Source organism: Sturnira hondurensis, unplaced genomic scaffold, assembly GCF_014824575.4.
Source record: "Sturnira hondurensis isolate 20B ecotype Veracruz unplaced genomic scaffold, ASM1482457v3 Scaffold0020119, whole genome shotgun sequence".
NCBI classification, from domain to species: domain Eukaryota; kingdom Metazoa; phylum Chordata; class Mammalia; order Chiroptera; family Phyllostomidae; genus Sturnira; species Sturnira hondurensis.
In genome coordinates, this window is record NW_028092750.1 from 4,449,402 (window position 1) to 4,477,369 (window position 27,968).

At 50.6% G+C, this 27,968-nt stretch overlaps 2 protein-coding genes across 13 annotated transcripts in view; both read left to right on the plus strand.

Annotated features, from left to right (window-relative positions):
• MEF2B (myocyte enhancer factor 2B) overlaps window positions 1-1,139 on the plus strand; it is a 30,827-nt gene extending 29,688 nt beyond the window's left edge. For 6 of the 9 annotated variants that reach the window (XM_037029033.1, XM_037029037.1, XM_037029039.1 and 3 more), the window contains 3 exons: window positions 45-165; window positions 271-382; window positions 688-1,139. In XM_037029033.1, the coding sequence (XP_036884928.1) occupies window positions 45-165; window positions 271-382; window positions 688-913 (459 nt within the window). In that variant the 3' untranslated portion in view covers window positions 914-1,139. The remainder of the gene's footprint in view (window positions 1-44; window positions 166-270; window positions 383-687) is intronic. The other 3 variants (XM_037029034.1, XM_037029035.1, XM_037029036.1) reach the window with 3 other exon arrangements.
• Window positions 1,140-5,470: 4,331 nt separating this feature from the next.
• TMEM161A (transmembrane protein 161A) lies at window positions 5,471-26,808 on the plus strand. 4 transcript variants are annotated; one of them, XM_037028728.1, is made up of 12 exons: window positions 5,471-5,548; window positions 8,145-8,248; window positions 9,024-9,104; window positions 9,450-9,547; window positions 9,660-9,816; window positions 10,935-11,086; window positions 23,924-23,984; window positions 24,082-24,225; window positions 24,328-24,441; window positions 24,595-24,769; window positions 24,883-24,979; window positions 25,198-26,808. In XM_037028728.1, exons 1-12 carry the CDS (start codon window positions 5,501-5,503, stop codon window positions 25,449-25,451), a joined length of 1,485 nt encoding a protein of 494 aa, XP_036884623.1. In that variant the 5' UTR covers window positions 5,471-5,500; the 3' UTR covers window positions 25,452-26,808. The 4 variants fall into 4 exon arrangements, with proteins under 4 accessions (XP_036884623.1, XP_036884626.1, XP_036884622.1 ...); XM_037028731.1 differs by lacking the exon at window positions 5,471-5,548 and adding an exon at window positions 5,566-5,636; XM_037028727.1 differs by lacking the exon at window positions 5,471-5,548 and adding an exon at window positions 5,659-6,685.
• The last annotated feature ends 1,160 nt before the right edge of the window (window positions 26,809-27,968 follow it).

A 27,968-nucleotide genomic window follows, 5' to 3' on the forward strand; every position in this document is an offset into this window, starting at 1 on the left:
AGGGCTGCAGGGGGCAGGCAGAGTGGCCTGAGTGTGGGCCTCAGTTCCCCCTTCACCCTTTCTCCGCACAGAGAGGCCTCTATGGCACCCTGCAGAGTCCATGCTCTGCGGCAGCTCCAGGACCCCCACTCGCAAGCTTCCCCTTCCTCCCAGCAGGGCCCCCAGGTATGTGCCCCCCACAGCCCTGCCTGCTGGGCAGCCCACATTCCCCCACCCACCACCTGGAAACTGACTAATGGAGGCCTCAGTTTACTCCTCCTGCCCCCCCAGAATATGGCCTTGGAGACCCCCCTCCGCCCCCGGGCTTGCTGCAGCCCCCTACCCTGGCCCCCTGGCAGCCCTCGAGGAGTGATGGGCCGCTAGCCGCCGCTGCCCAGCCCAGGTAAGTGCCCTGTCTACCTCTCCTACCAGTCAGGCTCCGCGGTGGGGCCTTTCCACGGCTTCCTAAGCCTCTAGCCACTGCTGACACCTGGCGGCCACTCCTGTTCCTGCATTCAGCCCTTCCGGAGTGCTGGTGGAGGTGGGGGTGGGGGGCGGCTATTTTGGAGGCCCTGAGAGAGATAACCACCCCCTCCTTTCCCAGGGTCCGCCTGCCGAGCCTTTGCCCAAACCATGCCACCTCCTGGTTTCCCTCCCTTCCTTCCTCACAGAGCTCACGGCTCTCTCTTCCTTCTCCTCTCTTTGCAGTGGGGGCCGCAGCTTGGGCGAGGAGGGTCCACCAGCCCGCGGTGCCTCCCCAACGACCCCCCAAGTCAGCATCAAGTCTGAGCGCCTCTCGCCGGCCCCCGGGGGCCCAGGCGACTTTCCCAAGACCTTTCCCTACCCCTTGCTCCTGGCCCGGCCGCTGGCAGAGCCCCTACGGCCCGGGCCCCCACTGCGCCGGCTACCCGCTGCTGACAGCTGGCCTCGGTAGTGGACTTGGGGGTGGCACTGGCGCCCCCTATGCCAGGCTGGGCGAAGTCACGTAGGCTCACCACCTCTCTCCTTGTGTCCTTAGAGAAGACCCAGTGGATACAGCCCCCTCCACAGTGGGGGCCCGGAGGAGGATGGCTGGGTTGGGATCCACGGTCGTGGGGCTTGGTTTCCCCTTCCTGAGTGTGCACCCACCAATAAAACATGCATGGCCTCCATGGACCAAACGATCTGTCGCTGCTCAGAGCCACCCCTACCCGTGCCAAGGTCCTCCCACCTCCTCCCCAGTGGCCTCAATCAGCCTTGTATGGGTTTGGGGTACTCCCACCATGACTCCCCTAGAAACACTTGCAGTTCCAACCCCAGGGCAGTGCTAGTCCTTCCTCCTGGACCACCTCCCTCAACCCCCAACTCGTTTTTTTGAAAGACTGTTTCCTACCCTCCAAGGCCTAACCCCACGTCCACTCCTCCAGGAAGGCCTCTGCACTGCTAAGTCAAGCAGACAGAAGGTTTGTTGAGTGCAAATCACCATTTGGACAGGAATGTGAACACAGAATCTTGGCATCTGTGCTTAAAAGACGTGTCCTCCCCCACCCCTCGCCACTGCGTTCTACAAAGATCCAAAGCTAATTGGTTCAGCTTGGTTGTTGAAGACCCTTGTCCCCTCTTGTCACCCCAGCACCACACAGGGGCGCTTTTGCAGTAAACTCCAAGGCCTCGCATCCCACCGTTCGCGCACAGTCACAGATGGTGGATAAACAGGGGAAGCATGTGCAGAACAGGCTTCAAAGTCAGCCCCGGTCCCTGGAATTCAGCGCCTCCTCTTCTGTAGTCCTCATTTCCCCACCAAGACTTAGATCTGACTCCTTCCGGGGGTGGGGAGAGGGCACAATATGTAAGGTGTCAGAACTTCCTGTGAGGTGGGGCACTCTAAGTGGTTGTGTGTAGAGAATCAACACCCACATGCCAGACCCCAGCTGGGCTTTGTCCTCCAGGGACCTTTGAGTCCTTGACACATCATCCCCAGTAAAGTAGGGGCTTTGAGGCCCCAGTTTCCAGGGGAGGGACATGGGATGATTGGATCTCCCCTCCTGAGGACTCCCATGGTGGGGGTTGCAGTGGGGGGAGGGGCAATGGGCAAGAGCAGCAGGAGGCTGAAGGGCTGGGAGGGAGGTGTGTCTGGGGCAAAGCCACCAGGATCCCTGGATGGCTCTAATGTGGGGGTAAAGGGAAGAGGGTGCCATGGGCAACTCACGGCCTCTGACCTGGATGAGGGTGTTAGGGGGCCCCCACCTGTGCTGGTCGGCCTGAGGTGCAGAGGGTGTGGGGTGAACTCAAGGCCTCTGTAGGGTGCCCAAGTTGGACTGGGGAGTCCTCTCACCCAACTCAGACTCAGGCCCTAAATACTCTTCACCTGCTCCCTTGTGCCCCAGCCCAGCCTCAGAGGAGTGAACCCCTGCCCCCACGTCAGCCCATAACAGTGGGCTCTGGGATCCAGGACACGCAGACACCCTCTGCCATCCCCAGCGGCACCATCAGCATTGGCATGGTGGTCACCTCGAGGGTACAAATTCTCCACCTTCTGGGCATCCCCTCCTTCAGGTCACAAGGACCCTGGCCATCTCCATGGGGTGGATAAACTTCCTACCTGGTGGAACTCACAGTGTCATGGTCACAACCCCTCATACAACCAGGCACAGGACCCTGGGGGGGGTCACTGAGGCAGAGCCAGAGAAGGCCCCTTCTCAACCTCTGGGTCTCACCCTCGCAGTGGACAAGAAGCCAGGCCAGTCTCTGAAGTCTGTGCGCACAAGCTAAATGCTCAGTGTGGATGGAGTTCATAAAAACGTGGGCTCCTTCAAAGACAGTGTGGGGGGACCCGGAGGAACCCCAGGGCAAGTGCATGGAGCATGCACTTTTGCTATCGGCCATTAGGTGGCGCCCCAAAAACGTGCTTTGGATTCTGAGCTTCCCACTCAGTATTTTAAAATAAAACAGAAATAGTGATACACACATATAATCTATCTTGGCTTCCAGGGCCTCCACCCCATGTCTTTAGGCTCCCAGCCTGTGACTCAGAAAAAGGCTGTGGCTTGTGTTGCGTGTATGTGATTATGCATGTACAGGGTGCGATGTCCCAGCCTATGAAGGAACAGTGGGCAGGCTACTGGGTTTTAGAAAAACCTCTGCACCCAGACCCTGGATATGTTCCTTGGCTCTGTTGGGGAGGAAGCAGGGAGGGTTGCATGGAAGTGTCTCACTACCAGCCTTGCTAAGGACACCATGGGGACACTGGCCAGGGCCGATGCTACAGTTGGAGTGCCCCAAGTCCTTTCGGAGCTCAGTCCCTGGTTGGAAGCTCCGTGGGAATTGCGACCTGGGCACAAGCACAGTGAAGGGAGTTGGGTGTCTGAGAGATGCATTTTTTAGACTACCATGGTATCACAGGCAGTGTGGAATGAGAGTGGATCTCAGTATGGTCACAGAATGAGGGACATTAGTGTGGACAGACATAGAGAACATCAGTAAGGATCGGGGGCATGGGATTCCAAATGGAGAGAACAGAAACCAAGGAGTGTCCAGTGGAGAACACAGAGGTTGAGCAAACAATGAAGAATGGACCGCAGAGACCTTCCAATGTAGAAGAGAAGACTTTGGTTTTGTTCTGTGTGAGTTGGGAGTCATGGATGGTTGCAAACAGAGGAGGGATGTGTCTGGCTCAAATGTTAACAGGTGCTCTCAAACTGCTCATGAGAAAACAGACTGTGGGGTGGGGGGCGAGGAATAGAGAATGGAAGTCAGAGACCAGGGAGGAGGAGAATGCAGGCAGGAGATGACGGAGGCTGAATTGGGTGGAGGTTGTGAAGGGAGTGAGGCTGGGTGGAAGTGGGTTACACTTGGAAGGTAGTGCCATCAAGAGGAGCTGACATACTAGATGTGGGGTAAGGGAGGAATCAAGGCCAACTCCAGGGTTTGTAGATAAGGACCAGGAGGACAGAGAGGCAGTGGAAGGAAGATTGGGAGCTTCTGAGGCCAGGATGTGTGTGAGTTGCCTGTGACTCACCACGTGGGGGCACTGTGACACCAGGACTCAGGAGTCCCATGCCTCAGGAAGAGGTAGAAGCAGAGATCTGAGCCCCTAAGCGCCTCAGTATTTTCATCAATTAAATGGAGACAAGTGTCCCACTACCCTGGCCTGCTGGAGGGAGTTCCAGTGTGGCATGTAGTGGGCCTGCAGCAAATGCCCCCACACCCCACCTTTTCTTTCTTGTTCCCTCTTTTCTGACACCTTCCCCAATCCCATCTTCACTGGATCTCATCTGTATGCCCTGGCCCTGAGGGGCACGTCATGACCCTGATTTAGGTCCTGGTAAATCCCAGAGACCCTCACCCTCACTACTTCTGTCATCTTTCCTCTTTCAAAGGGACAAAAGTCACAGGGAATCCTGTGAAAAAAGACATCCACAGAGACAAAATCACCCATAGAAATAAGACAATCAACCATACAGGTCCTACTAAGAGCTACCCACCCCATGAAGACATTCCCCACACACCTGTGCATCGACACTCAAGCGACACACATCCATAGAAACAGATGACAAAACTTAGGCACCTGAGCCCTTACTTCCAAGCCTGGAAGTAGAAAACATCGGATTCCGTTCTCTCTCCCTCTCTGGAACATGGCACCGCCTCCCCCAGCAGCCGCCCCGCCCCCCCCCCCCCACCGCGCCCCCAGCTCTAATGGTTCTTCTTTTGCCTCCATAACTTGTTTCCAAGCCCACAAAGCCCAGTTTGCTCACTTTTTCTATCTCTGTGAGTTTAAACTTCTGCTTGCACTTGAAAGAAAGAAAACATAAGATTCCTGAGGCTGATGTTTGATTCTTGATCCAGACATAACTGTAATTTGATACTGTTTTTAGAGTTTTCTGTTAGGGGAACCAAATTTTATCTTTTTATGCTGGAGCCCATTTGAGTTAGAATTTATTTATTCATGTTTGCTTGTTTGTTCAGGTTCACAACCAGAGTTTTGGATGATAGAGATGAATAGGACTTTTGTCAAGTGAAAAAGATTGAGAAAGGAGTGATTCCAAGATGGAAGACAGCGTTAACGGAGGCCTGGAGGTATGAGACAGAGTGGCTGGTGGCAAGATGTACTGTAAGATGCACAACCGTACTGGCAGCCGATTGAAGTCAGGCAGAGGGTTCTGAATTCAGTACTAGCACCTGAGCGTCTACTCAGTGGGAGCCATTTAATGTCCTTGATCAGGGGAGTTTCATGTTCACAACTGTCCCGTAGGAGACAGTGAGTGAGAGGACGAATGAATGTGTTGGTCGCAAACCTGTGACATAGGTCCAGATGAGGAGCCTAAGCCTCAGGGCGGGAGGCCACTCAGGTGTCCCTGATACAGTTCTGATTCAACCTTGGTGTGAGCTCCTCCAGCGTCTTGGTACTACTACTTCCGGCATGCAACGCGAACGAACCCGGGTCCCCAGTGCAGTGCTCCGCACACAGGCCTGATGATTGGTCGCAAGGGCTGCTTGTCATACCAGATTCAGGCTCCGATTGGTCAAGTTTCCATAAAATGTAATGAGCCTGGACTCAAGGGGCTGCGGCCGCATTCCAGCCGGCGACATGGTAAACGGGTGTCCTGAGGCTCAAAGGGACAGGGTTTCTTTTGTAGGGATTGGAGGCTCGCGCAGAGTGACGTGTGTCTCTCTCTGGGGTCAGCATCTCGCTGCGGGACATATGAGGGGTTCGAGGGTCTTGCCGAGGGAGGGTACTGGAATCCCCTGAACATTCTGGGGGTCCTAGTCTCTAGGCTCCTGGGATCCCCTGAGAGAACTGGGGACCTGAACTCGTTCGCGGCCTCGCAAGGGAGGTCTGGGGTCCCCCTGGGACGCAGCCTAGGGATGGGGTCCTGCGGGAGTGTGGGTGCCGCGCCGGCGAGTCCTTTCGGGTACTGGTATGTGCAGAAGGGCGGGGGGGGGGCCCTGAAAGTAGGGGGCCAGACCGACGGGATCTGGGTGGCTTCAGGGCGTCAAGGGTCCCAGTTTGGAGGCAGCACAGTTGCAGCACTCAGGTCTCACGCGGCTCTGGGTCCAAAATTTGAGTTTGTTGTTAAAATTTATCCCATCCCTGTGTGCCAAGCTGGTTTCTAGCGAGGTTGGGGACCCCCCACCCCCAGCCCCTAGGGGTTTGCACAGGACAAAGGGAGACCTGACTCTGCCAGAGGCGAGGGGGCAGGGATGTCTGGAGGAGTGTTGGAGGTGGGCCTGAAGTGAAAGCACTGATGAAGCGGATGCCTGAGAGTGGGAGTCGTTCTGGGCTGGGTGGAGATGCTGCAGGCGGTGAAGCACATGGCTCTCGGGACCGGAATGGAGGGAAGATCCAGGGAAATGCCCTGAACAGGGAAGGGAGTGGCAGGCTTTAGAAGATCTTTTTGGTGATGTGCAGAGTGTGGACCCCAGGATGCTGCTAGTGGCAGGGTGTGAGAAACATCCCAGGACAGACCTGGGGGGGTCCTTAGGTGGAGGACTCATGCCTTCTGTCCTTCTTAGCCTCCCTCTGGTCCTTTCTTCCTGTCCTGGGTACTGGGACCATGGTTCCAACTATGTGCCCCCTCCCTGGGAGGTGTGGGGTGGGGGGCGGTGTGCCAGGCATTGGGGTGGAGTGATCTGGAGCTGGGCCTGCCAGGCCTTGCGAGCCGTGGCGCAGAACCGCATGTTGGCCGTGAGACTGAGAAGCTGTGGTATGCCCTGGAGGAGCCACATGGTGTGTTCTTGGGAGTGAGGGGTGGGTGCTGGGCCCCCCCAAAAGGCCTGGGGAAGCAGGGGTCTGCAGGGTTGGCAGAGAGGTCCAGGCTGGGGGTACAGCTCTCTTGGGGTCTCACTGGGCCAGGTCAGTGGTTAACACCCTGGCAGAGAATGGGGTTATGGGAGAGAGGCCCACAGAGGGAGCAGAAAAGCAGGCAAGGGCTCTCAGAGGCTGGGAAGTTTGGAGAGCATTGGTGGGAGGCACTGGGGGTCTGCAGAGGAGAGAAGGGGTCCTGGGGGAGAAGAGTGGGTGGGAAGCCTGGCCCTCAGGACTTGGGAGTGCCCAAGACAATGCCGTGCTCATCAGTGCCTGCTGGCCAGTTTGTACTTGGTGGGGGAAAGGTGAGCAATGAGAGTAGATCAGTGAGATGTAGAGATCAGAAAGATGGCACCCCACCCTCGTTACTGAAAAAATACGTATGGTCTCAGTGTACAAGTCACAGGCATACAGAAAATATCCAATGAGTTGGTTATTTTAATGATGCATTTCTCAGCTGTCACTCGGAATTACAGTGCTAGGCCTGATATTTACCCCACTGGAACTTTTTTTTACAGTTAGCTTAGTTTTGCCTGATTAAGGGATAATTTAAATAATTAATATTAATCTATTTCATTTTAGTTGTTAATTATAATGCCATAATACTAGTAGATAACTCTCCTGAGCACGTTTTACATAATTACTGATAGCACATCAGTATTTTCTACATTCAAATAGCTTCCAACTGATTACCAGAAAACATTTCTCCTAAAGTGTTTCAAAATAAGCACATGAAAATATGTTAGGGATTTTTGTTAAAAAGGTTGGTGTATAGAACTAGGTGAGAAAATGCCCAGTGAGAAAACAGTCACCCCACTCAAAGAGCTGAGTCTGTCCTGGAACAGGTAGTGGCTGGCTGAGGAGGCTGGTGACAAGGGGAGGTGCAGAGAGAAGTGGGTGACGCAGCCACTGGGGTGAAGGGTGGAGATAGAAGCTTGCCCGAGACAATTGGTGCCAAGGCTGGGACCAGGGTGGAAGAGAAGCCCTTTTCAATGGGTGCACTGGGGTCGTTGTAGGCCCAGCTGGCAGCCACAATGGGAAGCACTTCGCTTTCAGCTGATGAAAACCAGGCTGGGGAGATTAATACCTGGAATCCATGGCAGGGACTGGAAGCAAACCTGTCTGAGCCTGTCTCTGCCCCGACACATGCTCTCCATCCTCCCCAGCCAGGTGTGGGGTTCCATGCTCAGCAGAGGCTCCCAGGATTGGGTCTGACCTCACCCCAGTCCTCTTCCCCCAAGATGCATCTGGAGCCAGGGAAGCCACCCTCCCCCACCTGGCTCTGCATCTCTATAAATAGCTGGGTTAGGAGGGAGTGATTTTGGAGGGAATGATCTTGTTACTCTGTGGCCAGCACTGCCTGTCATGTCCCCTCCCCCAGGCTGTCCTCGGAGTACAGCTGGTGGTGACCCTGCTCACTGCCACTCTCATGCACCGGCTGGCCCCACACTGCTCCTTTGCACGCTGGCTGCTCTGCAATGGCAGGTGAGCAACAGCCCCTCCCAGAAGTGGGAGGAGCCCAGCCTTCTCTGGTTCCCCTCAGCCCTGCCTTGGGCCCTGCTGGTAGTCTTTTCTCTTTTTTTAAGATTTTACTTACTTACCTTTAGAGAGAGAGAGAGAAGGGGAGGGAGAAGGAGAGGGAGAGAAACATAAATCGATTGTCTCTCACATGCCCCCAACCAAGTATCCCCCCCACTACCCAAGCATGTGCCCTGACTGGGAATCGAACTGGCAACCTTTTTGTTTGGAGGCTGGCCCTTGATCCTCAGAGCCGTGCCAGCCAGGGCTGGTAGTTTTTTTTTTTAACAGCTTTATTGAGATGAGTTAAATACAGCAAACTGCATATCGGGGAAGTGCACAGTTGTATCGGTTCTGACAGGTACCCCCACGGGAGACCATCTCCGCCCTCAGAAGAGCAGCTGGTTCCCCCACTTTACCCCTCTTCCACTCCACTCTCGCTGTTAGATGTAGTTGTTTCCCGAAGTACTTTTTGTCCCTGTTTGCGTCTGGGATTTGGTGGGAACTGTGCACTCTCCTTAGTGTGCACACCCACTGTGCTTAATGAGTTAGCCAGCAGACACAGTGGTGTCCACGACCCCTGCTGCACTGCCCCAGCCCACCTCCCGTGCCTTGCCCTGGCCTTTCACGGTCCCTGCGCCACCTGTCGCCAGGTGTGCCAGGGTGCAGCCCTCCCTCTGGCTCCAGTCCTGTGTTTTGAGGTTCACCACCTTGACATCCCCCCGCCTGTCTTTGCCCTCAGTCTCTTCAGGTACAAGCACCCTTCAGAGGAAGAGCTCCGGGCCCTGGCAGGCAAGCAGAGGCCCAGAGGCAGGAGGGAGCGGTGAGTGAGCCCCCAGCCTTAGGGGAGGTTGCCCACTGCAGGCACTGCTGTGGGCACTGAGGAGAATCCGGGACACTGCAGGCGGAATGGTTTTTATTGTCAGCATAGGCTACCTTCAGTAGGCATCGAATGCTTATAAGTTTGCTGTGGGAAGGCCCTGTGGGTGGGTGGTGCCCACACTTGGGTGTTTAGGGGAAACCCAAAGTGGGAGGGAAGGTACCTCCCAAGCTGGCTCCTGTGCTCTGTGGGTGGCACTCTGCACCTCCCGGGCTGGGGTAGGGGGAGGTGCACTGGACTGGGAGGAGAGAAGGGAGGATGCTGCTCTGACTCCCCCCACCCCTCCAGGTGGGCCAATGGCTATAGTGAAGAGAAGACTTTGTATGTCCCCCGAGATGCCCCTTTCCAGCTGGAGACCTGCCCCCTCACAGCCGTGGATGCCCTCGGTAACAGCCCAGTGGCTCCCCAGCTCACCTCGCTTTGCCCATGCCCTGGCAGGGTGAGTGGGTAGGGAAAAGCCCTGGGCAGGCGGCCTCAACTGAGCAATGTGTCCCGCAGTCCTGCGCTTCTTCCTGGAGTACCAGTGGTTCGTGGACTTTGCCGTGTACTCAGGTGGCGTGTACCTCTTCACAGAGGCCTACTACTATGTTTTGGGCCCAGCCAGGGAGACTAATATTGCTGTGTTTTGGTGTCTACTTACCATCGCCTTCTCTCTGTATCCTTCCAGCTCCAGGAGGGGCAGGCAGGGGCATATGGGAACCTGACTAGGCTCCCTGTCTCCCTGAAATTAGTCATTGGTTATGGACTGCCATGACACAAGCCTCCCCCAAACTCAGTGGGATAAAGCAGTCGCTATTTCATTTGCTTTCCTGGGCCAGGCTCAGCTGGATGCCTCGTCTGTACTCCCCATAGTGCCCCTTCTAGCAGGCTCTGCCAGGCTCCCACACCACAGCTGCAGAAAGGCAGCAAGGAAGGCGGGGCACCGCGGGCCTCCTGGGGCCTTGCCCCAGTTGGCCCGCCACGTCCATTCTCACAGTCAAGGCAAGTCTCCGGGCCCACACAGACATGGGGCCGGGAAGGAGACACTCCTGCTACAATTTTTAAATTTTTTTACTTTATGCAATTTAAAAAATGTTTTATTTATTGATTTTAGAGAGAGAAACATCAATTTGTTGTTCTGCTTATTTATGCATTTGTTGGTTGATCCTCGTATGCACCCTGACCAGAGATCAAACCTGCAGCCTTAGCCTGTCCAGACGACGCTCTTGCCCATTGCACTACACCGCCCGGGCAATTTTTCTATTAAGCAGCACAGAGAGCAGAGGTGAACCTGTGACTTTGGGGACCCGGGTAGGAGAAAAGGTCCTCGTGCAGTGGGCTTGGGAAGAAGGGAAGCCCATCCGGGGGTCCATACATTCCTGAAAGCTCTGGGGTCTCTTCAGGGCAGGTTGGGGACACAGCCCTGGGTCTGCCAGCTTCTCAGAGAAACGGGCCGTGGAGGTAGCCAGGAGGCCAGGCGGGCCTCCTGAAGAGACTGACCTGTTGGCAGTTTCTGACTGGCCATGCATGGAGTGGTGAGCCGAGCCGAAGGCCTGGCCCGGGCAGGCCTGCCATGCGCACGACCCCGTGCTGCTGCCACAGGCATGAGCAGCATTTTCGCTTTGTGTCCTGGGCTTGTTGATCAGCTCACTCTTCTCTTTGGCCACTCCCCTGCTCCCCAGGACCCCAAACCTAAACATGGTGTTTGTGCTCTGGATTTGGGGTGTCACTGGCTCAGGGTGGTGGAGGGGGCAAGGGCATCGCAGGTGGGGGCCTCCTTAACTCTGCCCCCAGCAAGGTGTTCCTGACAGTGACTCGGCTGTACTTCAGCGCTGAGCAGGGAGGAGAGCGCTCTGTCTGCCTCACCTTCGCCTTCCTCTTCCTGCTCCTGGCCATGCTGGTGCAGGCCGTGCCGGAGGAGACCCTCGAGCTAGGCCTGGAGCCAGGTATGTGCATCAGGGGTGTGGCGTGGACACCTGCCACTCCTACCGTAAGCTGGTGAGTGGGGGGTTTAAGTGGTTTGTTTTACCTGCACATTGTGAGTAAAAGATGTGGCTCCTGGGGCCTGAAAGTCTCCATGGGTTTCTACCCTCCTCAGCGCCCCCCTTGGGCTTTGAGGATGAGAGGACGTCCAGTCTCAGTCTGATGGACGCCAGTGGCTGTAGCTCTTCACGAGACACTTCTGTTCCCCTCCAGTCTGCCCTCTACCCAGCAGCCACAGTGATGTAACATTTCCCTATTTTTGTTTAGTTTATGGGAGGAAATAGGTAAATGGTACACGATTCATGAAATACAAAAGGCTGTAGAGTGGGAATTACCCTTCCACATGGGTTCCTCCCCGGGGGACACCTGGGTGCTGCTTTTCCTTGTGTGAAAAAGTAGCGTAGGTGTCTCTGCACTTTGTCTTTTTCCTTTAAAAGCAACAAATACTGGAGGTTGTCCCACGATGCACATACGGTACTGTTTCTTGGGACAGGTACATGGTATTTCATCTTTTTTTACTTCTTCCTTTCTTTTAATGAACAGGTAGGGTTAGGGGAAAGATGCTGGAATCCCTGCTGAAGGTTAAAATGTTATCTCCTCTCAAGAACTAAACTAAGGAGGGGACTGAGAAGGTGACAGTAAAGGTCAAGTTGGAGGATAGTATTTTAGTTAAGAGGTCCGTTCACGGGCCAGACTTCCTGGTCTCCCAGTTTGTACTGAGGCCAGGCAGTGTTGCAACAGAGAGTCAAGCACTTGGGCTTGAGGTCACTAAGTCGCAGAGCCTTTAAGTTCTTAAGCAGACATCCCAGTGGGGAGACCTTGGGCGGGGTCAGCTGAGTATTGCCCACAGTGAGGACGCGGAGCTGGGTGGGGAGGGGGCTGTCCAGAGAGACCCCGGACAGACGGAGAAGGATTAGGATCCTCTCTCCAAACCTCACAGAGACAGGATTAGGGGGTGAGCCTGGAGAGAGCTTCTGCTGCCCACTGCTCCCCTAGGCAGAGGTCTTAGCTGGCCGGAGGAGAGGGGGAAATAGAGATTGTCCCTGTATGGGCCACCAAAATGTTAGGGTGGTTGGTGACGCAGGCTGGGAAAGAATTCACAAAGAGAAGAAAGAGATTTTATTCAGTCTCCAAGAGAGGAGAGAGGCGTGGTGTGGAGAGATGCACCAGCTGGTAGTTCGTCTTAAGGATGTTCTATTAATATTTACCCAGGCTCCTGTGTATGGATGTCTAAGTCTTTTGGTATTGAGTGTTTTTGCACAAAACCATGTTACTACACAACAGAGACATTTGGGAATAGCTTTGTGCCTGTGGTCCTGTGCCACGAGCGTATTTCTAATTTTGATAATGTTGCAAATTGCCCTTCAGGAAAGATACCTCATCAAGCCTATTTCCCCATATCACACTCCCCGCCCCCGCCCACTGCCGCCCTGCCGTGTATTTCCTCAGACTTTTTTCGTCTTGGGTAATCTAAGGGGTGAAAATATAAGTGAGGCCGAGAATCTTTATATGCTGAAGAGCTATTTCTCTTTCCCTTCCAGAAACAGTCTGTCCTTTTACCCAGTTTTTACTGGGCTGTGACCCTTTTATTGATTTGTAGGAGCTCTTTCTTTCTGTATTAAGGAAATTAGCCTTTGTGTGTGATAGGAGTTGCAAATATTTTTTCTTAGTTTCTCATTTTTCTTTTCACTTTTTGTATTACTTGATTGGTCTTTTAAAAATATAATTTGGATCATGTCACTTCTCTGCCTGACACCAGACTCGAATAGTCCTTGGAAAAAGACCAAAAATCCTCAGTGTGCCTTACACGGCCTTGTTGATTCCTTGAGCTTTATCTTTACCAATTATCCCTGCTCTTCTAGTTTTAAAATTATATCATATTTGATGTACATAAAGGAACACATATGTGAATTATGAAGTAAAATAGTAACGTAAACACCCACAAACCCGCCTCCCAAATAAGAGCTGGCCTGTTCCCTGCCTCAGCCAGTCTCTCAGCTTTGTGTTCATCATTCCTTTGCCTTAAAAAACAAACAGTTTCATCACATGTGTTTCTGTCCCTAAAGGATTTATTGTGCAGTTTTACAATGTGTCGTTTTCCAGCCGGGCTTTACTAGCTCTCTGAGACTGTTCCCAAACCAGGCTGTGTGGGTCTGGGGGCCTTTGGCTCGTCTCTCGTCACCATGGATAATGCGATCAGACTCCACTCTGTACGCGCCCTTTCTCCTGTTGACACACATTTAGGTGGTCTCCAGAGTTCAGCTTTTTCTAGCTGTTACAGGAACATTCGTGTACATAGTTCCTCACGGGCAGGTGTTTCTTTTGGGTGCAGACTTTATGAGATGGTGCCCGAGCATTATCAGAGCAGTTTTCAGCATCAGCATATCCACCAGCCATACAACCTGGGGTCCAGAGCATGGACACAGGGTTCATGCTGCCCACTGAGTCCCAGCTGGTTGGATTCCCAGTCCGGGCACATGCCTGCACTGTGGGCCTGGTCCCTGGTTAGGGCCTATGCAAGAGGCAACAAATCCATATCTCTCTTCCTCTCTTCCCCCTCCCTATAAATAAATAAAATATTTTTAAAAAATGTATGGTACCAGTCTAGCCATGTAGAATGATGCTTTTTGAGTCTTGATGTGCATTTTTCTAGTGACCCATGGGTTGGGGGTGCAGGGGTGTTGAGCCTCTTTTGCTGTTTGTTTTTTTACTCTTGTTTCCTGTTTATTCACGATTTTCTTTCCTCTTTTGTCAAAAGCCTGTTCATACTGTTGCTCATTTTTCTTTCAGGTTGTTTGTATTTTTAAAAATTTTGTTTGTGGTAAAATATTCATATTAACATTTACCATTTTAACCATTTTTTAAACCATTTTTAAGTGTACGGTTCAGTGGTGTTCAGTCCATTCACAGTGCTGTGTGACTGTCCCCACCATCCATAGAAATTTCTAATTTTGCAAACCTGAAACTCCGTCCCCATTAAGCACTAACTCCACCCCTACCCCCTAGCCTCTGTCATCCACCATTCCACTTTCCGTGTGAGGACTTCCAAAAGCGGAGTCATGCAGAATTTGTCCTTTTATGACTGGCTTATTTCATTGAGCGCAGTATTCTCAAGTTTCATCCATGTAGCTGGTGTTAGAATGCTCTTCCTTTTTAATGCTGTATAATATTCCATTGTATCAATGGGCTACATTTGGCTTATCTATTTACCAACCAATGGACACTTACGTTGCCTTCATAGTTTGGTTCTTTTTAAATTAATTAATTAATTAATTAATTTTAAAATATATTTTATTGATTATACCATTACAGTTGTTCTCTTCCTCCCTTCATTCCCCTCCACCCTACACATCCCCTCCCCACCCTTCCCCCTTTAGTTTAAGCCCACGTGTCTCAAGTTCTTTAGATTCTAAATTTCCCCTACTATTCTTGCCCTCCCTCCTATCTATTTTTTACCTACCATCTATGCTACTTATTTTCTGTGCCTTCTTCCCCCTTCTCCTCCTCCCACTCCCCTGTTGCTAACCCTCCATGTGTTCTTCATTTCTATGGTTCCACTCCTGATCTAGCTGTCCTCTTGGTTTGCTTTTATTTTAGGTGTGGTTGTTACTGTGTGTTTGCTGTCCTTTCAATGTTAATATTGTTCATCATCACTTTCTTATATAAGTCCCTTTAGCATTTCATATAATAAGGGCCTGCTGATGATGAACTCCTTGAATTTGACCTTATCTGAGAAGCACTTTATCTGCCCTTCCAATCTAAATGAAAGCTTTGCTGGATAGAGCAATCTTGGACGTAGGTCTTTGGATTTCATGACTTGGAATACTTCTTTCCAGCCCCTTCTTGCCTGTAAGGTCTCTTTTGAGAAACCAGCTGACAGTCTGATGAGAACTCCTTTGTAGGTGACTGTCCCCTTATCTCTTGCTGCTTCTAGGATTTTCTCCTTCATTTTAATCTTGGGTAATGTAATTATGATGTGCCTTGGTGTGTTCCTTCTTGGGTCCAACTTCTTTGGGACTCTCTGAGCTTCCTGGATTTCCTGGAAGTCTATTTCCTTTTCCGACTGCGGAAGTTCTCCTTTAATATTTGTTCAAATAAAATTTCCACTTGTGGCTGTTTCTTTTCCCCTTCTGGTACCCCTATAATTCAGATGTTGGAATGTTTAAAGATGCCCTGGAGGTTCCTAAGCCTCTCCTCATTTTTTTTGAATTCTTCTTTCTTCATTCTTTTCTGGTTGGATGTTTCGTTCTTCCTTCTGGTCCACTCCATTGATTTGAGTCCCAGTTTCCTTTCCATCATTATTGGTTTCCTGTGCATTTCCCTTCATTTCAATTAGTTTAGCCTTCAAATGTTCTTCTAATTTGTGGCTAAAATTAACCAGTTCTGTGAGCATCTTGATCACCAGTATTTTGAATTGTGCATCTGAGAGTTTCGCTATTTCCTGGTCGCTTAGAGTTATCAGCTCTGGGGCTTTGAGTTCTTGAGCCATATTTTGGACTGTTTGTGCCTGTTATGTATGAGGAGGAGAGCCCTAGGTGTTCACTAGGGTGGGGCAACTCAGTCGATGGGTTGTGATGCTGTATGTGGGGGCGGGGCCAAAGGAAGGCAATGGCAGCCCCCTCTGCTGCCTCCCGCCAGGGCCGCACGGTCCTCCCACTCTGTGCAAATGTGCTACCTCGGTCAGCCCGCTGCCGCTGGGTTCAACCTTGGGGCCTGCCCAGTCTGTCTCACTGCTCACTCCTCTGCTGGTTTATCTGCGCGCGAATGTGTGACCGCAGCCAGCCCGCTGCTCTGCACCCTCTGCACCCTCTGCACCCCACACGGGGCTGCCTGGGAGCCTGGGGTCTGGGGATCTTTCTTGCCCGTCCCTGCTCCACTGCTGGCTCCACCCCTCTTACCAGTTCGATTGAATGGTTGGTTGTTGTCGGACTTCTGTATAGTTCAATTTTCTGTTCTTTGTTCACCAAACCTTTGTTGTACTCAAACTTGGTTGTGGGAGAAGGCACAGGGTTTCCACCTATGTCTGCATCTTGGCAGAAGTACTGCTTAGTTTGGTTTTTAGATTCAATTGTTGATATGTATTTGTTGCCATTTAATTGTTCATAGTTTTGATCTTTTTCTTAAATCTCTTTAATATTTCATATAGTAATGATTTGATGGTGATAAACTCCTTTAGTTTTTTCTGGTCTGGGAAGCTCTTTATCTCCCCTTCTATTCTAAATGATATATTTGTGTGATACAGTAAGATAAGTACATCTTGGCTGTAGGTCCCTGCTTTTCATGACTTGGAATATTTCTTGCCAATTCCTTCTAGCCAGCAAAGTTTCTTTAGAGAAATCAGCCGATGGTCTTATGGGAAATCCCCTGTAGGTAACTAACTGCTTTTCTCTTGCTGCTTTTAAGATTCTCTCTTTATCTTTAAACTTTGGCATTTTAATTATGATATGTCTTAGAGTGGGCCTCTCTGCATCCATCTTGTTTGGAATTCTCTGTGCCTCCTGGATTTGCATCTCTATTTCTTTGACCAAATTAGAGAAGTTTTCTTTTACTATTTTTTTTCCAAATAGATTCCAATTTCTTGATCTCTCTCTTCTCCTTTTGGTACCCCTATGATGAGAATGTTGGAACACTTGACGCTGTCACAGGCTGCTTACACTATACTTGTTTTTTGGATTCTTTTTTCTTCTTATTCTGATTGGTTGTTTCTTGGTTCCTTTTGTTCCAAACCATTGATTTGATTCTTGGTTTCATCCAGTCTACTGTTGTTTCCCTGTAAATGTTCTTTATTTTAATTAGTGTGCCCTTTGTTTTTGACTGGATCTTATTTATGCTGTTGAGATCCTCACTAAGTTCCTTGAGCATCGTTATAACCAGTGTTTTTGACTCTGTATCTGATAGATTTTTTTATCTCCATTTTGTTTAGTTCTTCTTCTGGAGTTTTGATCTGTCCTTTCATTTGGGCCACTTTTCTTTGTCTCCTCTTTTTGGTAGCCTCCCTGTGTTTGTTTCTATGTATTAGGTAGAGCTGCTTTGACTTTTTGTCTTGGTAGCATGGCCTAATGTGTTAGGTGCCCTATAATGTCCAGTGGCACAGCTGCCCTATCACCCAAGCTGGGTAACTGAAGTGCACACATTGTGTGGGCTGAGTACACCCTCTTCCCTCTTGTGGTTGAGCCTTGATTACTGTTAGCAGATCAATGGGAGGCATTTACCCAGGCCCATCAGCTACAAGGATTACCTGTGACTACTGACCACCACCCTCTGCCCTTTGTGGAGGATCAGCTGTGCAGGGGCAGGGTAGTAGCACTCCAACGTGACCTGTAGTTGTCTATTGGGTGCACAAGCTCTGGAGTTTCTCAAGTGGTACAGGCCGAGGTCAGTCCCTTGTGTTTTGCCTGTTGCCACCCTGCCTGAGCTATAAAGCAATCTGAGTTGGCTGCTTCTTGTGCTGGATTGGAGGTTCCCAGCAGAAGCCAAGCTATGAATCTAGGCTGGCTGCTGCTAGTGCCAGGCCTGTGGCCCCTTAGCAAGAGATACGGGGGTTGGGGGCTCACTGACAGGGCCACTGCTTGTTTGAGAGGATTTAGGAAGTTGTGCAGCACGAGCCAAGACCAGCCATTCATATGGAAATGTCACTGGGGTGGGCCTGTAAATTGGATGGGACAGAGTCTCTGGGGATCTCCAGGACAGGGCAAACAGTGTTAGCCAGGTTGATGGAGTCTCATGGCTCTGTGGGTGGAGGGGGTCAGAAAAGGGACAATGGCCTGCCTTTCTGTCTGGAAGAAGCCTGTCACCCAGCTCTCACCTTGATGCCAGACACTTTACTTTCTCCCTGTCCACTGGTGCCTTTCAAGCTGCTACCCCAGTGCTGGAGCTCAGAGGGAGTTAGTATGATTAAGTCCACGTGTGGGTTCTTTAAGAAGAACTGCTTGGGACTCTAGAATTTTCTTCTACTGACTCAATCCATGCTAGTTTTTGCAGCCAGAAGTTGTGGGGGCTTATTTTCCTGGCACTGGAACCTTTGGCTTGGGGGACCTGGTGTGAGGCTGGGACTCCTTGCTCCTGAGATATCCCTCCCAAATCTTTATCTACTACCACATGACCATACATGGGTGAGGGACCAACTCATTCCTCCTCTGTGTCCCCTGCGCCCCTGCCCCCACCTCCTCCTACCAGTCTGGATTTTAAATATTTTATTTATTTTTAGAGAGAGGGGAAGGAAAGGAGAAAGAGAGGGAGAGAAACATCAATGTGTGGTTGCCTCTCGCACACCCCCAAATGGGGACCTAGCCTACAACCCAGGTATGTGCCCTGAATGGGAAATCAAACCAGTGACCCTTTGGTTTGTAGGCCTGCGCTCAACCCACTGAGCTATCTATACCAGCCAGGACTGGATGTGTTTTCTTTAATTCCATAGTTGTCAGACTTCCATGCAACTCGATTTCTGACATGTCAGGGTGATGACTGTTCTGTACTTTAGTTGTAATTTTGATGTGTAAGTGGTTGTGTCACAGGTAGGCAACCAGGTTCTTGGTGATCGGGACAAAGATTTGAACCGAACACCCAGAGTTTATAGCAGAGCACATGGGAGCAGGCCAACTCCAAGCAGAGATTGACCTCATGGGCTGGAGGGACTCTATTCTTTTAGTGTGGATCCTTCCTGGCTAGTTTTGGCAGGCTTTTCCTGTGACAAGTAGCTGTAAAGCTACTGCACATGTGGTCTCCCATGGTTTCCTGGATTGGCCGCCAGGGAAGGGGGTCCCACAATGTTACCTAGTTGACCCTCCCTTCTCCTGGGGTCCCCCGTACTAGGTTCGCCTTTCCCTTCGCCAGAGAATTATAGCTCTTCATGTCAGAGATTGGTGAAAAGGAAAGGAATTATTTATTCAAGTGATACAGACTTTAGAGTAATGACTTAATGTCTTCATCAAAATCCCAAAATCCCTTAAAACACCCACAAACACACACAGTCCTTTTTTCCACCTTAGCCCAGTCCAAGGTAGCATATCTCAGGAAACGAAATAGAAAACCGTGTGGTGATTCTTTGCCAAAGCTGAATGGCAGTTCTCTGCTAAAGCTGAGTGGTGATTCTTCTCATGGCTATGGAGGTTGGGGGAGGGGTCCCCGCACTCTGGCCAAAGCCACATGGTTCTCTTTGTTAAAGCTACATGGTGATTCTCTCTCACATGGCTGCGGGTCTGGCCCAAAGCGCATGGTTCTCTCTTCAATGGCTGCCAAGTCTGTGTTTAAATCCCCACACCAATCTTCCTCTGCAGTCCCATTTCCGACTCCTCCCACAATCAGCTACACTTGCCAGGACTCCCATATCTTCCCAGCTTTACTGGGCTGCCATAATGAGTCTGGGCAGGTGTGGCCCCACAGCGTGGAGCCAATCATCTCCAAGCTCTCACACAGGTGCTGTAACGGAAGCTGGGGGGTTGCCTCCCAGTTACATCTTGGGTGGATGTCACTCCCTTCTCCCTGGCTAAAAGCAAGGCCACAGCTATTTAACCTATCTATGAAACCAGTTAAAGGTTATAGATATGTTCAGTTACTGTTCTAGAGGTTATCTGCAAAACTGTTGCTATGCAAAACAACTCAATGGCCCTGCTCCATGTATCCCATCCCCCAGCTCAGACTTGTGGGGGGTGAGGACATTCCATATTTTTAATATTTCCTGGACACCCTGAATTCTGGCCCCCATTATAAATCCTTCTTTTGGGGGCCCTTTGGCTGCACCCTCCTACAGTTGTACAAGGAGATGAGCCATGTTCACCTATGCCACCCTCTTGACTGGAAGTCAGTATTAGAAAACATTAAAAAGCAGACAAATGATAACTTTGAGAATGACATGAAATCAACATGTAGATGTCTTTTGAAAAAATTTTTTGCAAATATAAAATACATATTTTATGAAAAGGATTTGTTCAGATGGAATGTACTTGGACTGTGATAGAAGAAAATAGAAGTGTGGAACAGAAGAACATTATGAATCACTACAAAGCATTCTGTAAGAACAGATACACATGTACATATGTACCCTCCCACCAAAAGAAAATGAGACTGGGTGCCGGACCACCTTCTTCAGACTGAGGTTCTGCTTTTAATCCTTTTGGGTATGTGCCCAGAAGTGGAATCGCTGGCCTGTGTGGTAATCCTATGTTTAATTTTTGAGGAACTGCCATACTGTTTTTTTCCACAGTGGCTGCAGCATTTTACATCCCCACGAGCAGCGCACAAGGGTTCCAACTTTCTCTACCACCTCCTCACCAGCACCTACTGTTTTGTTTTTTTAGAGTAGCCATCTAGTGAGTGTGAAGTGATATCTCACTGCGGTTTTGACATGCCTTTCCCTCATGATTAGTGATGTCAAGTACCCCATGTACTTATTGGCCATTTGGATGTCTTCTTTGGAAAGGTGTCTGTCTGTTGAAGACAGAATTGGGTTGTTTGTTTGTTTTTGTTGATGAGTTTTAGCAGTTCTATATATGCTGGGGGTATTAATCCCTTATCAAATACCTGGTTTGCAAATATTTTCTCTCAAATATTTCTCAACCCTTTCTCTCAAAGGGTTGCCTTTTTTAAAAAATGATTTTATTGTTTTTAGAGAGAGGGGAATGGAGGGAGAAAAACATCGATGTGGGAGAAACGTCGATCGCTTTCATCCTGTATGAGCCCTGACTGGGGACTGTCCCTGCAACTCAGGCACGTGCCCTGAACAGGAATTGAACCAGTGACCTTTCAGTTTGTGGAAGGATGCACAGCCAACTGAGCCTCATCGGTCAGAGCTATGCGTTGTCCTTTTACTCCACTGATAGTATCATTTAATACACAACATTTTTTAATTTTCATGAGGTTCAGTGTTTTATATTTTTTTCTTTTGTTGCCTATGCCTTTGGTGTCATATCTAAGAACTCATTGCCAAATCTAGTGTCACGAAGCTTTTGCTGAGCTATAGGTCTTTGTTTTCTTTTTGATTTGTAGGGTTTCTTTATATATTCTTGGTACTGATCCTTTGTTGAACATGCAGCACATACTTCATCTTATCAAATTTAACACCATTATTTCATGAACCACCAAAAAAGATAAAAACATTGTTAATTAAACAATTGCATGCTATTGTTATATGGATCCCAATTTTAGAGAAGTTAAAATATGAAAAAAATGTGTGTCTTGGTACTGACTGATCTAGTTCTCATCTCAAGGCAGTCATGAACAAAATTAGGTTAAATGCAAAATGAGAAAGTATATTATGGAATTAAATTCTCAATTTGTGGTGAGAATAGGGACAGCGAAGACTTTCACTGTCTCTGTGCTTTTTTTCTTTAAAATTTTTCTCTCAGCTTGGCTGGTGTGGCTCAGTGGATTGAGTGCCAGCCTTCGAAGTAAAGGGTCACAGGTTCGATTCCCAGTCAGGGCACATGCCTGGATTGCAGGCCAGGTCCCTGGTAGGAGGCACGTGAGAGGCAACCACACATTGAAATTTTTTTTCTCCAACAGAGAAGTTGATAGAAAGTTCTAATGACCTCATATGCTCTTCACCTAGATTCATCTGACCGCATGTGCACTGTTTGCTGTGCACACACACCACACTTATTTTGGCTGAGCCTCTGAATGTAATTGCTACCATCACTTCTGCTGTCTTTTGATGAACAAAAGTTTTCTTTCCCTTCTCAGTGATCACAAAGACGGTGTATATTTTCTTCCAGAACATTTAAAAAAATTTTTTTCTTTATTTATTTTTAGAGGGGAAGGGAAGGAGAGAGGGAGAGAAACATCAATGTATGGTTGCCTCTCATGCATCCCCTGCTGGGAACTGGCCTGCAACCCAGGCATGTGCGCTGACTGGGAATCAAACCGTGATCCTTTGATTCACAGGCCTGTGCTCAATCCACTGAGCTACACCAGCCAGGGTTCTTCCAGAAGATTTCAAGTTTCATCAAGCCCTTAAACTCCTGGGAGTTCACTTTTATTTTATGAATAGGGATCACACTGACTTTTTTCCCAGGACACAATCTTGAGAAACAATTGCATTTTTAGTGAATTGTGGGTTCTTTTCCAATCCTCCTTTTATGCAGCTGGGACCTGGGGATTTTAGGGCAGTACTCTGGGAGACGTCCTTTCCTTCTTTCAGTTTCTTAGTTGGCTAATTAATTCACTAATTTTCAGCCTCTTTCTGTTTGTAGCAGTTAAGGCTATAAATATTTTCTAAATCCCATTCTGTCTACTCCAAAGTTTTGATTTGTATTTTCATTACCATGCAGTTCTGGGTATTTTATGTTTCCATTGTGAGTTTTAACCTTTTTAAAAAACTTCAAACATGGAACTTTAAAAAAATTCTTATTTATTTGTGGCTTAATTGCACGGTGGTTGCAGAAGATGGTCTACTTGAAATAAATCCTTGCACATTTGCTAAAACTTGGCTTATGGCCTAAATGTGATCTGTTTCTGGGGCTGGTCCACATGTTCTGGAAGAACACATGTTCACTGCCTCTCCATGTGCAGTGAGTTTAAATCTCCTCTGGAAGAGAGGCCTCCATTTCTATAGCCTTTCCAGTTTTCTTTTGATTAGTATTTATTATGCCCTTTTAACATCTCTTTTCTTTCAACTTTCCAGTGACCTCATGTTGAGGTATGTCCCTAAAATACATGTAGCTGGGTCTTTTCAGTCACGGCTGACCATCTATGTTGTTAACTTTGACATTCAGTCTGCTTGTGATTAATATGGTTAGACATACTGGGCCTTGTTTCTGCCATCAATTTTACATCTGTCCCTTTTCTGTTGTTACTGTTGACGTTGGCTGCCAGCCTAATTGTTCTTCGTTTATAGGTGATCTTGTCTTAACTTCCTGGCTGCTTTACACGCTCTTTGTTTTTGCTGTTCTCCAGTTTCACCAGTATGTCTAGGTATGGATTCCTTTGTGTTTGTCTGCTTTGCTGTCCTTTGTGTGTGACATCCGTTCTTCAGACTTCTCAAAGTATTCTCTTGCAGTGCCCCCTCCCCCTTTTCATTCTCTCTCTCTCCCTTTTCAGGGATCTGACCTTATTTTTGCAGTCCTTTTATTCTGTCCTTACTGCTCCGTCTCCCTTCAGATTCCCCACCTTCTTGTGTTTCTGAGTTGGAATCTGAGTAATTGCTTCAGATCCAACTCATGAATTCTTCTCTGGCTGTTTCTAATTTCCTGTTTAATAACCCATCATTTCAGTCATTGTATTTTCCCTTTGGAAGACCGTAATTGGCGTCTTTGCACATCTGCCCGATCCTCTAAGGTAGTCTTGCGTCGCCTGTTCTGATTCCAGCTTTTGTTTTCCTCCATCACTTCATATGTGATTGGTGACACCCATTTCTGAACTTCTCTGGGGTCTGCACTTTTCTTTTGCTGACTCTTCTTTCTAGTGATTTACTTCCCTGTGCGTTTGGTGATTTTGGTTGTGAGTTCACGTTGACTTGTTTTTACTCTGTGGAAAATCTGGGGGCCTGAACTCAGGGTCCCTCCCAGGACTCTGGTTTTCTCCTGCGGGAGCCCATCATATCTCCTGATTCCTGGTGTAATCCTGTGAGCTCCTATTCAGTGCTCCTTTCCCTGTGTCCCCAGCCCAATCAAGGGTCTGCCTGGCATAGTCTCCTGTTCTTTGAAAAGAGCCACACGTCACTAGAGCACTAAAGCCCTGGGCACGGGGCCTGAGGGGCCGCCAGTGTGTTCCTATTTGAGAAGCAAAAGATATCTTGAAGGTGGTCAGAGAAGGCTCTCAGGCCCCAGGGGTCTATTCTACCCGACCCTTCTCCTTGTCTTCGCCAGGCCTGGCCAGTGTGACCCAGAACTTGGAGCCACTTCTGAAGTCAAAGGGCTGGGACTGGGTGTAAGTCCTGGGAAGGGAGAGGGGGCAGGGGCAGGCTGTGCCCTTCTGGCAGCGACTGACAGGCTATGAGGTTCCCTTACCCATCTCTTCTTCCCAGGCTTCCCCTGGTCAAACTGGCCATCCGCGTGGGGCTGGCGATCCTGGGCTCCCTGCTGGGCGCCTTCCTCACCTTCCCAGGCCTGCGGCTGGCCCAGACCCACCGAGATGCACTGACTATGTCAGAAGACAGGCCTGTGCTGCAGTTAAGTGGGGCACTGGGTGGATGGGAGGTTAGGGAGCCTAGGGGAGAGGATGGGGAGATGGCAAGAGGCTAGGCCTCACCCCGCTGTGTCCTTGCCCCCAGGTTCCTCCTGCACACCAGCTTCCTGTCACCCCTGTTCATCCTGTGGCTCTGGACCAAGCCCATTGCACGGAACTTCCTGCACCAGGCACCCATTGGGGGCACACCCGTCTCCCTGTGCGTGTGTGGGTGGGGCCAGGAGGGAGGGCAGCTGGGCGGCCCATCTATGTACTCTCGTCTCTGAGGCTCAGGGAGGAGCTGTGGGAAAACTGGGTCCTGGGGTAAGGCCCTGGGGCAGAGGGGGCCTCATCAGCTCCCTCTACTGTGTAGGCTGTCGGACTCGGCCTTTGACTCACTGCGCCTCTGGGTGTTGGTGGCACTGTGCCTGCTGCGGCTGGCAGTGACCCGGCCCCACCTGCAGGCCTACCTGTGCCTGGCCAAGGGCCGCGTGGAGCAGCTACGGCGGGAGGCTGGCTGCATTGAGGCCTGCGAGATCCAGCGGCGGGTATGGGGGCCCAGAGGAGGAAACCTGGGGTGTGGGGCAGGCCTTCCAGTCCTCCCAGGCACGGGGCCAGCCAGCATCCAGAAGGTCACATGCCACTGCTACCTGTCCACCAGGTGGTACGGGTCTACTGCTACCTGACAGTGGTGAGCCTGCAGTACCTGACGCCAGTCATCCTCACCCTCAATTGCACGCTTCTGCTCAAGACACTGGGTGAGAGGAAGTGGCTTTCCAGGGAGAGGGTGGGCTGTAGGTCTCTGAAGCCACCCTGACCTTGGCCCCCCTCCCTCTCCTTCCTCCCACCCCTCATCCTCCTGCCCCTCCCTCCCCCCCATCCTCCTGCCCCTCCCTACCCCCATTCTACTGTCCTCCCTCCCTCCCTCTACCTATCCCTCCCTCCACTTCTCTCTCCCTCTACTCTCTTCTCACAGGTGGCTACTCTTGGGGCCTGGGCCCAGCCCTCCCCCTACCCCCAGTGCTGGCAGCAGCTCGAGATGGCCCAGTGGGCCCCAAGGAGGACGAGGCCCAGCAGGCGGCAGCCCAGATCACTGGGGCCCTGGGTGGCCTGCTCACGCCCCTCTTCCTCCGTGGCACCCTGGCCTTCCTCGTCTGGTGGACTGCTGCCTGCCAGCTGCTGTCCAGCCTCTTTGGCCTCTACTTCCACCAGCACCTGGCGGGCTCCTAGCCACCTGAAGACACTCCTAGGGCCCCATGGTCGCCCCCTGTGTGTGTGCCTCAGTATACCCAGGTGCAAATGGGCCTGGGAGTTCCCACTGTGCTCACCTCCTCACTGCAGTGCCTGAGCGGGACCCCCTGGACTCCAAGCTTCTGTTTCGAAACTATATCCTAACCCGGTGGCAGAGGGCCCCTCAGCCATCATTCCTGGATTGCATGTGGACATTCAGGTTTGACAGCAGAGCAAGGGAGCCATTCCTCTGAATAACTGTGGGGCGGCATTTTACAAACAGGGAAGCTGAAGGCGAGAGGGATGCGTGGGCCTGTGGCGCTGGGCCGGGCCACAGTGGCTACTGCCCTCTGCTACAGGTGCTTGGGGACTGCTTTCCTGTAAAGACCACACACAGGCCAGTGGGCACATTGTTGAGGCCATGGTGACCCAGGGGACGGAGGATGAGGGGCCTTCTCCAACTCCAGCATTTTTCCGTCACCGTGGCTGCAGTGGGAGCCTGGTGTGTGTGTGTGTGTGTGTGTGTGTGTGTGTGTGTGTAACAACATATGTGTGTATAACAACATATGTGCAGCTCAAAAGCTAAGTACATTTCAACTAAGTACATTTTAATGATTTTAATTGTCTTTATTCAATGACTCATGAATCAGGCAGCATCCTATGCTTTTGGTATGTGGATAAATAGGAAAAGTGTATTAAAAACAAGGGCTAAAACTCGGGCTGCGGCCAACTAAACACATCATCCAATTCTGATCCTTCTCAAATGCCTAACTACAGAGGCTGCAGTGTGTTCCGGAAGGTGGACTTAAGGGAGGAACCACAATTGACTGCCAAACCCTAAGGCCAGGAAACAGCCTGATTTACCTGTAGAACCTTCCAGAGGCACTGAACGCACCAGGTCCTAATAGGCCAGGCTGAGGGAGGGGGGAGACAGAGAGGCTGCTGGCGTGAGAGCTGTTTGGAAAGTTCTCAGGTGCCTGTGTCCCTCCCACAACACCACTGCACAACCAGGAGGGAAGCCAGCCTGGTAGGAAGCGTGGTGGCAAACAGGGTTAGGCGGCTACACATACGAATGCTAAATGGAGAGCGCCACCATCCCTCGCCCTGCCTCTGGAATTCGGAACCTTCTAGGCATGAGACTGAAGAACCCTGGGGAATCCAACTGGTCCGAGAAGGATCTAATGACAGTGGCACCACAGAGGTCCCATCAGCCACCAGCTTAGCTGTGAGTCCATGTGTCCCCACACTCATTTGGTCTTCCACCCGCCTCTCGGCCATATTCCTCACTGTGAGCAACCAGGAGGGCCCAGGGATCTGAGGAAGTGTCCGGTGTGGGAAACGGTCCCAAACAGAAAAACAACACCTTTGGGAAATGGACTCTACAGGGAGAGGAGAACTTAAAGAACAGTCTAGAATGTTCTCGGAGAAAAGAGATTGTATTCATGAAACAAGAATGCTACCACAGCCCTGGCTGGTGTGGCTCAGTGACTTGAGCACCGGCCCGTGAACCGAAAGGTCACCAGTTCAACATCCTGTCAGGGCACATGCTTGGGTTGCGGGCCAGGTCCTCCGTTGGGTGCGAGCAAGAGGCAACCAATCAATGTGTCTCTCACACATTTATGTTTCCCTCTCTTTCTCCCTCCCTCCCCCCTCTTTAAAAAATAAAAATCTTTAAAAAAGCCCCAAACCAATGCTACCAAAAAGGAACATCTGAGGAATGTTTTGTTTTCTTTCTGAGCCCGTGGAGAGTAAAAGAAGATGGGAGATAGCCCTGGTTGGTGTAGCTCAGTGGATTGGGCATGGGCTGCGAAACAAAGGGTCGCCGGTTCAATCTTCTTTCCCTCTCTCCCTTCCCCTCTCTCTAAAAATAAATAAAATAAAACCATTAAAAAATAAAATACTTTATTTAAAGATCAGCAAAACAAGAACTGATCAAGAGGAAATTAGAAAATTGGCTCAAAGAAGAACCCCCAAAACAGCATCTGGCAGGAGAGGTCCGAGTGGGCAAGGACAGGCACTCCGTAGAATGATACCGTGGAGTAATGCAAAGGGGACTCACTGTGACCAAAATGTTCCAAGGTTTTTTTGCTGCCTGATGCTGGGTCACAAGAACCCTGTCCCAAGGCATGTGTCTGAGAAATTTGGAACAAAGCCAGCTCCCAGTGAGGACGGAACAGGCCACACCTAGTGGCCCAGGAATCAGCGTTGACGAGTGTCATCTTCCAACTCTGCAGGACCTGCACTACCTGGCACTTCAGGAGTCACCAGGGACTCCCTGTCAGCTGACACCTGGGAGCCTTTGAGCCCACTGGCACAGTTCTTCCTGCAGTGGTGCCTCGGGCTGCCTGGCCCCGCTCTTGACCCACCACAGCTGTGCATGCTCTCTGCTTTGGAGCTCAGTACCATGCAGTCTGGGGACACAGGAAGGTGGATACGCCACAGACAAGGAGTGACAGACACAGACATCAGGCACAATGGGGGTGGGTGCAGTGCTCATGGCAGGAAGTACCAGTGACA

What these genes read in the sequence shown, in the direction of transcription:
- TMEM161A (XM_037028727.1), top strand. Translation starts at nt 6,383, where the DNA reads ATGCTGCTAGTGGCAGGGTGTGAGAAACATCCCAGGACAGACCTGGGG. An exon ending in CCCAGAGGCAGGAGGGAGCG is followed by an intron (nt 9,105 to 9,449) that starts GTGAGTGAGCCC and finishes CCACCCCTCCAG; the next exon opens with GTGGGCCAATGGCTATAGTG. An exon ending in CTTACCATCGCCTTCTCTCT is followed by an intron (nt 9,817 to 10,934) that starts GTATCCTTCCAG and finishes CTCTGCCCCCAG; the next exon opens with CAAGGTGTTCCTGACAGTGA.